Below are 11,575 nucleotides of genomic sequence, written 5' to 3' on the forward strand. Positions count from 1 at the left end.
TCCATAAACAATCACAGAGAGAAGATAAATATCGTTTATCAATGTTAATAGATAATCTCAAAACCCATTCAAAGAACTAGTTCCTGCAGCTCAGCATCAAAGCCACACATCCCCATACACATTTCAACTTTATTCCAATAATAATTATAGTCCCCCATATGACAACAAGCTTAGAGCATAGCTAAATGGATGAAAAGACAAACAGACATGCACATAGAGACAGCAACAAATAAATACTAGAGAGAGAGAGAGAGAGTGAGAGACAATCGTGGGATAATATCCAACCCACCACCCGCCCCACTCCCCCTTTTTATGGCTGCAACGATTTGCTGCAAATTAATGGGCAACAATTTCCACAGCGTCGAGAGAGAGAGAGAACGAGAGAGACCCGGACGAGCTGGCAGATTGATTCGGCAGATGCTGGGAGCCGAACGTGGCCACGTGGCGTATGCGTAATATGATTTAAGCGCAGCTAATGCACAAAGGCATTTAAATTGAAATGGGTGTGTGTGTATCTATGTGTGTCTGCTGGAGGGGGCTGGATGAGTGGATGAATGTTTGCCTGTGCGGCTGGCTGTTTGGGAATTGCTGCATTTTAGGCATTTTCGCAATTTTGATTTATTTTCCGTCCCCCGTTCCACACACCAGTTAGAGAAAACCCCAAAAGCGCCATTGAAACTCCCAAAATGCTAACAGAATTTTCTATTTTTCTATGATTTTTCTCCCCCTCTCTCTCTCGCTTTTTACATGTGCAACGCTGATGCCCGACGACGATGACAAAAACTAATATTTGGAAATACGCTAATGCGCGCGGGTTCTGGTTTTTGGATGCTGGAACGTGCAACGACGACAATGACCTGATAAAACACGTCCCCAAACCGTACTGCGAATCCTAACGCCCAACAAACGATAACTCAATGGAAACTACCGGAAATGTAAAACTAACGGAAATTACAAAACGGCCCCCACCCATCCCCATAGATACGTCTCACATCGGACAAACTAAGCTTCGATCTGGTGCCCGACGTGAACAACAATGTGACCCATTCGACGACCATCAAAATCAATCGCGCCACCTCCTGGCACAGCGTCGAGGTGGACTATAAGCTGGGCGAGATCCGGTTCACGGTGGACTATCGGCACACCCTCAGCCAGATGTTCGGGCTGACCTTTAACATTGGCGACAAACTCATCATTGGCAGCAGCTTGAAGTCAGCGGCCATGGGCCTGGTGGGCTGCATACGTGACATTGAGATCAATGGCCATCTGATTGAGCCACGGCATGTGGTCAAGACGGAGCGTGTGGTGGGCGAGGTGGCGCTGGACAATTGCAACTACATTGATCCCTGCAAGCGGCCCAACACCTGTGAGCACGGGGGCAAGTGTTTCGTCAAGGACGATCGCGTCACCTGCGACTGCAAGCACACGGGCTACATCGGCAAGAATTGTCACTTTACGAAGTACCGCAAGACCTGCGAGGAGCTGGCGCTGCTCGGCTTCACCAAATCGGATGTCTACCTCATTGACATCGATGGCAATGGGGTGTTCCCGCCGGCGCATGTCAAGTGTGATTTTCAGAGCCTGGAGAATGCCACCAAGACAATTGTCGAGCATAATCTGCCCAGCCAGGTGGATGTGCGGTCTGCCCGGGAGTCGGACTTTAGCTTTAACATTCGCTACCGCGAGTTCTCGCCGCATATGCTGCAGGAGCTCATCTCGCACTCGCTCTACTGCACGCAGTACATCAAATACGACTGCTATCGGGCCCAGCTGGAGCTGCATTCGGCCACCTGGTTCACGTCCTCGGCCAAGAATCTCACTGTGGATTTCCTTGGCAATGTGAAGAGGTAAGTGGTTGGATGGATGGATGTGTAGCTCAGGTCAGTTCGCTTCTGCCTGTGGGTCTTTAGGGGGTATTTGTGATTTACGTGCCGCCACGTCACCACGTCACCGCAAACAACACAAAATTGGATGACAAGAGCAGGCAGCAGACACGACAGCACATGGCAGCACAGTGGTTGCCAAATGTGGGCAGCCTGGAGATTATTTGATGGGATTTTGTGGCTGAAGTTTTGGTTATGTAAAGAGACATTCATTAGGTTTATTTACTTTAATTGGAATGGAGATATTTACGGGCATTTTTAATGAATGTGGCATAGAGGAGGTTCTGCTTTAGTTGTGTGATAAAAGTGACAGGTGACAGGAGCAAGGCGATGGCAGAAATATAATAATTATAAAGTATTTTAGAGTAAAGTTTTGAGTACCAAAAGAATGTCTGTTGAAGCTTTGATTTAGTTGTACTTTGAGCACAAGCAAAGAGCTTCAGATAGGTGCTCCTTGCACCTTTATTTCGATAATTATCTTGACATTTTCTGCACTGATTTGATGCCACTGTAGCTGGGCTTAGTCCTGGGCTATGCACATGCTGGCTGGCGGGTGATTTCGGTCCATCGCTGGCCACACAATTAATGTTGCAGTCTATTTGCTTAACTTGTTGTTGCCCCCAGGCAGGCAGTGCAGCCATCCAGCCAGCCCGCCAGCCAGCCAGCATCCCTTCCGTGTCCACCCACTGCAGCAGGATGCATGGATGTGCGTCTGTGTGTGTTCTGCTTCAGTGGATTCTGCACGTGCGGTAATCCAACAATGCTCGTATAAATCCAGAAATTGCCAGAGAGCGAGGGAAGAGAGTTGTTGGTGTTGGCATTGTCTTGGTGCCTGGCATTTCAATTGTAAACGAAACTTAAATTAATTGCTCGAACATGCATAATATAAATGCCAGGCAGGAACCTGCGCTTAATGCTAACTGACATATTTACCCACACGGGGGATGCATCACTCCCAGATGCACACACAGGCAGACTCCATGTGTGATGTGTTCCGCCTCTTCCTGTTGTTGCAACGTTCACTTTCATGAAGCATAACGCATCGATTTCCATGCCACTGGAGCACTGGACTCTCACTCTAACTCCAGTCCAGTCCAGCTGTCGTTCACTCTACTTGGTAGCCATCTGTCTGGCTATCTGCTCGTTGCTGCTGTGTCTGTGTCTGTGTCTGTGTGTCTTGTTGCATAATTTGTCATGGATTTCGTTTGGGCCTGGGCCTACTGAGCAGCCATCTATGGCTCCATCTTGTTGGTCAACTATGGCCAGCATCTAGTGTTGGTTTAGCTCTTCAAATTTGATTTTTCACATGTGCCTCTGTCTGTGCAGGAGTATGTTTGTCTGCCTGCCAGCATCTGCCTGTTTGTGCCTGTTCTGTGCCCTTTTAGCCAAGTTATATTTGCGGCATTTGTTGGCCAGGCATTGGTGCATGAAATTTTATGGTGCCGAAAGGCAAAAACCAAAGCAAAGTCTTCCTCCAGAATGCCCTTTTTGGGCTGTCCAAATGGGAACAAACGGGCTGTGGCAACGCAGCTACCCGAAGGAGGATGGCTGCGCCACAAATACGCTTTGGAAAATTGCAAAAGTGCAAAACAAAAGGAGTCGAGCTTCCCTTTTTGTGGGTGGTATTTATGTGTCAGGCAAATATGTTTCCGGCTGAGCGCTAATAAGGTTTATGAGCGAAGACCCACACATATATCTTCACATCAGTGCCGCCAGATTGTCGAACAACTCTTTTTGCCTTTCTTTTTGTGCTGTTGCAAGTTTTTCCATGGGTAATTTTTCTTCTTATGGCAGGCACGGAGACCTTTTTGTGTTGCTGTTTGAAAACGAATGGCTCTGCGAGAGGCACACAAATTTAGTCTTTACGCCTAATTTCTTTGCCGCTTGAAAAACTCATTCACATGACTTGGGGGTTCCTGCGTTGCGTTGGGGGCAACCCTTTGACAATACATCATGCGCAGCAAAGTAGGCAACATCTGGTGGCAAGCAATTTCCAGTCGCTTGTTGCCTGGCTTTTGCCTCCTCTTCTTTCGGGTTTTGCCAGCCTGCGTCACTAATTTCCGCTTTCACTAAATCAATTCCCAAAAAAACCTGAACAGCGCTCGACTTTGGTTTTTCTTTTTCTGCCCCTCACCCGTTCTGGTTTACAAAAACCAGAGAGAGAAATGCGAAGAAAAAACGAGTTAACTTCTCTTTGCCGGCGCAGAAGAACCATTGAGCTATCCATCATTGGGGCTCGTCGTTTGGTCTTTACTCATTCAAAATTTGACAGCATCGTTTGTTTGTTTGCTGCTGCTGCTCCTGCTCCTGTTGCGGCTTCGCTTCGTTTCGCAACTTGCAACGTTGAGGCGGAAACGGATGCGGCACAAACCGCAGCCCAAACAGTGGAATAGAGTGGCGGCCAGCCGCAAGAACAGAAGCCAACAGATAGAGAAACCCTTGATAAAGGGACGAATTTACTTGCTGCAAATGAAAGTAATAACATTTACTTATGGGTTGGCACTGCCCTGCCCATCACTGGCATAATAATTGAATTTGATTTGAATGCGCACAGCAATTGCCTGTCACAGATACCGAACCCAAAAATTGTTGGATGCCCCAACGAAACATTTTTGCATAAATGGTGTAACAAAAAGCCAACAGCGGGGCAGAGATGGGTGGAATGTTGGGAGGGTCAGTCGGACAGTCAGTCGGGCAGTCAGTCGTTGGGGAGGCTCACTCAACGGGTTCGTCAAATTGCCGGCAGGAATTCCACATACCACTGCGGCCACTGGTGCCGGCTCTGGCTGCGACTCTCCCATTTGAAATGTATGCAAATGTATGCAAACTTTTTCTAATACCTTTCACCTTTCTTTTTTTTGCTCTGGCTTTGTAGAGGCGCCTGCCCTTGCTCGGTTAACAAGACGTGCGTGGATCCGAATCAATCATGCAACTGCGATGTGAAGGAGAACAAATGGAATTCGGATGAGGGCTACTATCAGGATCCGCCCAGTTTGGGCATCACCAATATGTACTTCCTGCAGCAAAAGGATCTGGACGATGACTCCCAGGGACGCATCACGCTCGGACCACTGGAATGTGTAGAGACAAGTGAGCACTGGAGGGCTGCACTCTCTGCTATTAATAACTAACAATTAATGTTCCCATACCCGACAGATACACAGAAATACGTGGTCACCTTCACCACATCGCAGTCGTATATCGAGGTGCCGGGCTGGCGCAAGGGCGACATTGCCTTCTCGTTTCGCACCACCGGCGAGAAGGCCATACTGCTGTTCCAGCCACCGATACGTGCCCACTATCCATCGTTCATGGTGGCCCTCACTGGCGATGACCAGCTCACGTTCACCTTTACGCTGAGCACGGGCACGACGCGGGAGCTGGTCATTAACTCGCACCGCCGGCTGAATGGCGGCGAATGGCATAAAATATGGATCGACTACAACCAGTATCATGTGCGCTTCATGATAAACACCGATTACCAGATGCTCGATTTGCTGCCCGAGGAGGAGTTTGGTCCATTCGAGGGCAGCATGTACATTGGCGGCGCCACATTGTGAGTAGCATGGGGCAGGGTGGTAATCAGACATTGGTTTTTATGGCCAACTGCAGCAGCAGCAGGAACAGCTGTAATAATAATCGCTGTGGAAAAACGCCATTGGAGGAGGAATGGTTGCAGTCGCTTGTTGCTGCTGCTGCTGCTGCTGCCTTTGCCTCTACCCCACCTCTGGCCATTGTCCACTGGCAGTTTGCGGTTTGTGCAATTTATTGCGGCAATTACGTTTTAATTATAAACGCCCGACTAGCTGCCAAGCAGCCCTAACAATGACACTTTTGTCCCTCCGTCCGTACGTCCGCGTGCAGCCAAAGGAATCCAATCGCGCGGAGTGGCTGTACTGGGGGGCGATGGGAGGGGTGCTGCTGCGGCCACGCACCGCTGAGCGATACAGTTCGATTGATAATTGGGGCGGGGCGTGTCGTCTCTTATGAAGATAATTACAGATTGATGGCATTCATTCGCTATTCGCCATGTCATTTGCGAAATGCGATAACTACGCACATAACCTGAAGCGAAACAAAACTCAAGTTTCTGATTGTCTGTCTCTTCAATTGTCTTTGAAGCAGTTGATAGAAGCAGAACAGCAGAGAGCAGATGTAAATTGGAGCATAGCGCTGCTTGCACTGCTTTGATTCTCTTTAAAGCGTTTGCTGGAGTTTATAGAAAGAGAGCAGCTGTAAATTGGAGCACATCACTGCTTTAACCGCTTGCACTGCTTACACTGCTTCCCCTCTAAAACTACTTAAGCACCAGCAAACGTCCATGCGCTGCCTTCTAATTCATTTTATTGCATTTATTTTTGCATTTCATCAACTTTTATTTACCGCAAAATGTAAATCTATTTTAGCATCTATTTTATGTTTGCCGCTTTCGCCCACTCGTAACTTTTACTTCATAATTTAACATTTATTTTCTGATGGTTTTTTGCGCACAAAAGTTTCGCTTAATCAAAAGTATAATTTGTATGCCCAAGTGGCATGCCAGCCAGCGGCTCTACCGCCACCGCATTTCCTTTAATATTTATGGGGAACACACACACAATCCTTTGGCCCCCGCCCCCAAGGCAAGGGCACAAAAAGAATTGCCATAATTAAATTAACTTCCCCGCTGCTGGAAAATTCATTTCAAAGTCATTATCAATAATCAAGCCAAAGCGTCAGAGTAGCGAGTGTAAACCGCCCCCACCCACCCACTCACTGGTTCTGCGACTGGCTGCGGATTTCCCCTCTGGTATTTTTTTTCTGTGTGTACAAATAACTCACTCGCTCGCCCTGTGGAAGTTCTGGCGCACTTAAAACGCGCTTATTCTTGATTGGCATAATTTATAAAGTTTTTTTTTACCCACACACACACACGAAGCAGGAGGAGGCGTTTGGAGTGCTCCTGGGGAATGCTCATGTCGAGATAGATAGGATAATGTGGGTAAAGCTTTTGAGGGGTTTATGAGTGCACATAATCATTCGAATGTGTGTGTGTGTGTGCCACTTGGGTTATTCTCTTTTTTAATTATTGCTAAATGTGTAAAAATCAAATTGAAATATGTGCGGAAGGGACTTGGATTGGGGTTGGATTGGGAAAATGTGTGCACATTTGCACTTAAGCCCGAAAAAAAAGCAAAAGCAAAAAGCAACCTGTAAGCGACCAACGAAACCATTCATAAAATTTCGATGAGCGGTAAACACGCAGAGTAATTAACGGTAAAGTGCAGTGCTTTATAAAGCCCCAATCCAGCGTACAAGCACCCATCTCAATCCCATTTCCCAGCCCATTTTCGAACTGCGCTGCTCCAATTTTTTTTTGCAATTTATTTATACGGCAAAGGCAGGCGCGCTGTAAAACATACAAGTAATATGAGGGGGGAAAATGTAATATTGATGCACTTGGGGAAAGCCCCAGCCCTGCACTCAGACCTATAAGTATATGCAGCGTAAGCCAATAAGCAGAAATCAGTGGCACTGGCACCGGCACACACTGGCAGCAATCATAAATAAACGAGTTAATCAACATATTGACAGAGACACGGCGAGACGTGGCCGAGACAGTTCGCTCGGAGAAGCCAAGAGAAACACGGCTGAAGAAATGTATTAAACCATAAAGTGAATGCTGCATTAATGCCACTCGAGTGCGCTTGCTTTGCGGAAAAAGTGATTAATTTTGTGTTAATGAAGAAACAAAAACAAAGGAGCGATAAAGCAGAGCTTAAATTTCCCAGAATTGCTATTTTCTGAATTGGCATTGCCCTACGGGTTCTGTAAGCATTTACTTGCCTGAATATCCCTCCAAAAATTGCCACATAAAAACCTATTAAATATTTCCCAAACTATTTCTCGCATTAAACGCGAGTTCAAGCTGCTGGTAAAGCTGTTCCTGTTCCTGTCAAAGGATGTGTTGTGTGTGTGCGGGAAAATGTAGGCAAAGTCGGTGGAAAATTACAATGGCTGATGCGGCTAATGATTGTTGTAATCGGTTTTTGCATGCGGTATGCCCCATGCCCGTGCCACAACATGACATGTTTAGAGGCAACAGCAACAGCAGCAGTGGCAGTGGCAGCAGCAGCGACAGCATCTGCTGGTGTCACCAGAGATTCTTGCTACTGCTGCCGCTGCTCTTCCTGCTCCTGCCTTACCGACCATCGATTGCTACCAGCACAGATACTGCACCACATGGCGTGATGAGGGGTAAAAACACGTTCAACTGGCGTGCCAAATATGCGAATTATTTTCCACGCTGCAGGAAACAGGACAACGTCATTGGGCATTGCCAATGGCGGGGGGAGGGACATCGAAATGGTTCGACACTGGACAGGGTGTTCTGTTCGTTCGCTTTTGGGTCCGGTAGAATGTGTTGCTGCTGTCGCCTGTCTCACAGCGGCGGCGGCCATGAATGAATGAAAAGTGCTTAATTGCTTGTGACGGCGTTAAATAAATTCTTAATTGCTTCGCACTTTGCGCGTTTGCAACGTTAATAGGATTTCCTGCCCGTCGCCCGTCGACCGTCGACGACTGCATTTTGTTCAGGATGTGCACATCGCGGGCGATCCCGCTGGCTTTTGGCTACCAGCCTGCTGCCCGGTCCGTGTCCTCTGACATTCAGCCGAAAAACTTCTTTCCTTTCGTGTGTTTTATTGCCGTTAATTTCCGTGGAATATTCTCCCGACTTTTCTGGTTTTTTTTTTTTTGGTTTTGTTTCTGTTGTATAAATCCTTTTAGCCAAGTGTCAGACCATCCGGCGGCACATCATTTGCAAGGCAAAGCGCTAAATTTCATTTTTGCATACGACCCGCGACCATGTCCCGGCCTCGTTACAGCGCCAGGCAGCGCGTCAGCGGCGTGTCCTCTCCTCCGTCTGCGGCCGTTGACGTATCACAGAAAAAAAGGGAAGAACAAAAATTAAAAATGCATTTGTGACATGCTCGGCGGAAAAGAAATGCAGCACACGTTGCAAAAACTAATGACTTAATAGCTGCGCCAGGCTTGTGGCAAGGACAAACACATATGCTCCACCCCCTGGCTGCCCCAGAAGTGTGGCTGGAAGTGGGTGAAGCTGTCTGCAACAAATGCAAATCGTGCCACTTACCCGATTATGGCCAATTCGTTTGACGGCATTCAATAACTTTTGCGCTTAAATAACAATTACGCAAACTCTCTGGCTGGCAAACAATTACCCAGAGGAAAAGCAACGAAAGAAAAGCAAAAGCAAAAAAACGTAAGAAAAGTGCAAGAAAATCGTAATAAATACGGATAAAGGGGACAGTGGACAGTGGACACAGCACACAGAAAAACCCCAAAAGTGAGCGAAATTTCTTCTCGGTTTTTCTTTTTTTTTTTGTGAAGAATTTTAATTTTGCTTTGAGACAACACCACGGTCTCGGGGTCTTTGCAATGGGTGAGTGCGGGAAATGTCTCTGGTAATGAAATTTACATAATTTAGAAGGACATTCGGAGCAACTTTCTTTCTTTTTGGTCGCCTCGCCGCCGCCTGCACGCGTATAAACAAGACATTTCCGCCACTTTAATTTTCAAAAGCTTACACTTGAGATTTTATTGGCCAATTCATTGTTGGGCTACTGAAATGAACGTAGGGTGGGGTGGGGTGGCGCTAAAGCGAAAGGGAAAGCGTGGAAAATGGCCATTGAAGTTGGCCAGACCCAGGGATTGCAGTTTTTCGAGAAAAACTTACAGAGAATGTTTGAAAAGAACGAGAAAAAAAACAGTCAAATCGTTGTAAAGGAGTAGCTGAAAAAGTTAAGCTCAGCTGAAACGACTTGGCAATGCGCTGCAGAATTAGGAATCACATGGAATTGGGTTATTTTTTGGTCAAAGATAAGTCGGTTCATGTTTGTTTTATAATACTTTTACTTATATGTTCCTAAATGATTGTTTACATCAATGTGGATGTTTTTTGCATAAGATTTCTTCAATCCAAGCTCTTGGACTAGTCCCAAGTACCCAGCTTGACTTAACCTCGAAAGCAATGCAAAGTAATAATATAATAATAATAATAATAATAATAATAATATTAATAATATTCTCATAATTTAGTTTGAACTATTCCAATTGTACGAACAAGTTCATTAATGCTTTAATTAAAGCAAAAATTGGGCAAAAATTGAAGCGGAAAGTGCGCTGCTCTTACACATTCCTAAGGGAACTCCACTGGGGATTATCTTGCAATTAAAGTCATCGAACTGCTAATCAAACTAGAGCTAAATAGGTATAGTTTTGGCTGATAAAAGTGCAATTACGGAAGGTAATTAGAAGGTGATTCGATGCCCAAATGCCCAACCTTGAAGCACTATCTTGTCTGATTTTTAAATCATATAAAAAAAAACGTTACAGCAGAAGTTATTCAAAGGAGATGCCAAATCTAAGCTTCCTTTTGGGCCTCACCAACCCGGCGCCAAAACAGATTTACCCTCAACAAAAGGCATCACCTAAAAAAAAAGTGCAAAAAGTGAGTGTAGAGTTGGGTGTAGAAAGAAAATGCCGCACGAAAAACTTTTGCCACAGCTGTCCGCTTGAGGCTCTTCGGTGTCCCCCTTTCCGGTTCGTGGTGGGGAACGTCACTTCGATTTTCAGCTTGGCAACTTTAAAGCTCAAAAGTGCCAGGGTCGCGATTTATTTGAATAAAGTCAGTGATGGAATCGGGCAGGAGAATCTGCCATTGGCTTGCGATTTGCTGATGCTATTTTATGTTTGTCGTTTTGGTGCAAGTGGAGTCGAACTGCTGCAGCTGCAGCTTAGCTGGGGAGTGGCAAACTTATTGAATAGTTATGACAAGTCATAATATAAAGTAATCCCCCAACCGATTGCCGTCTGTTCTGCTCTGCTCTTCCCTTTTCTTCCCCGCAGCGACCTGCTCAAGAAGCTGTCCGTTAAGGCTGGCCTTATTGGCTGCTTCCGTGGCTTGGTGGTCAACGGTGAGATACTCGACATCTACAGCTACATGTCAGTGCATCTGTCGGAGATTATTAAGGACTGCAAGCCATCCTGTGTGCCATCGCCCTGCCGCAACGGTGCCCAGTGCAAGGAGCTGTGGAGCAGCTTCAAGTGTGTTTGCAACAATCCCTGGGCACACATCGGAGAGTTCTGTGAGACAAGTGAGTGCGACTGACTTTTACTTAATCATTTCTACAACTAATCCGAGACTCTCTTTCTATCCCCTGTGCAGACATCAACGAGAAGGCGCTGACCTTCATCAACAGGGAATCCTTTTTAATGCGCAACTACCTGAGTGTGGGCGCCACACCGGCCATACTTATGCACGGCCTCGAGGGCGAACGGGATGTACTCAAGGGCATACTAAATCAGAATTTGCTCATCAATCTACGCACCTACGACTCCAACGCGCTGGTTGTCTATGCCAACGATCACTACAACAATTTTGTGCATTTGTACATCAGTCAGTATCGGGAGATTGTCTTCCTCTACAACTACGGCGACGAGATTGTGAATCTGACACTACTCGACGATACGCTGATGGCCTCGAAGAGCCTGAAGAGCATCCAGGTGGCCATCATACGCGGCGAGCAGGAGACACGCATGCATGTGAATCAGCGGAGTGTGAGCATCGATCGGGGCACGCTGCTGCTGGATGAGTATGCCAACAAGCCCTGGAGCAACCCAGAAAAGGG

The 11,575-nt window shown here is 46.6% G+C and overlaps 1 protein-coding gene across 5 annotated transcripts in view; it reads left to right on the plus strand.

Moving 5' to 3' along the window:
- LOC117895846 overlaps nt 1-11,575 on the plus strand; it is a 61,816-nt gene that overhangs the window by 28,297 nt on the left and 21,944 nt on the right. For all 5 annotated transcript variants that reach the window (XM_034803804.1, XM_034803805.1, XM_034803807.1 and 2 more), the window contains 5 exons: nt 982-1,847; nt 4,759-4,973; nt 5,040-5,439; nt 10,794-11,041; nt 11,113-11,574. In XM_034803804.1, coding sequence (XP_034659695.1) covers nt 982-1,847; nt 4,759-4,973; nt 5,040-5,439; nt 10,794-11,041; nt 11,113-11,574 — 2,191 coding nt within the window. The remainder of the gene's footprint in view (nt 1-981; nt 1,848-4,758; nt 4,974-5,039; nt 5,440-10,793; nt 11,042-11,112; nt 11,575) is intronic.

Source organism: Drosophila subobscura, chromosome J (assembly GCF_008121235.1).
Source record: "Drosophila subobscura isolate 14011-0131.10 chromosome J, UCBerk_Dsub_1.0, whole genome shotgun sequence".
Taxonomy (NCBI): Eukaryota; Metazoa; Arthropoda; class Insecta; order Diptera; family Drosophilidae; genus Drosophila; species Drosophila subobscura.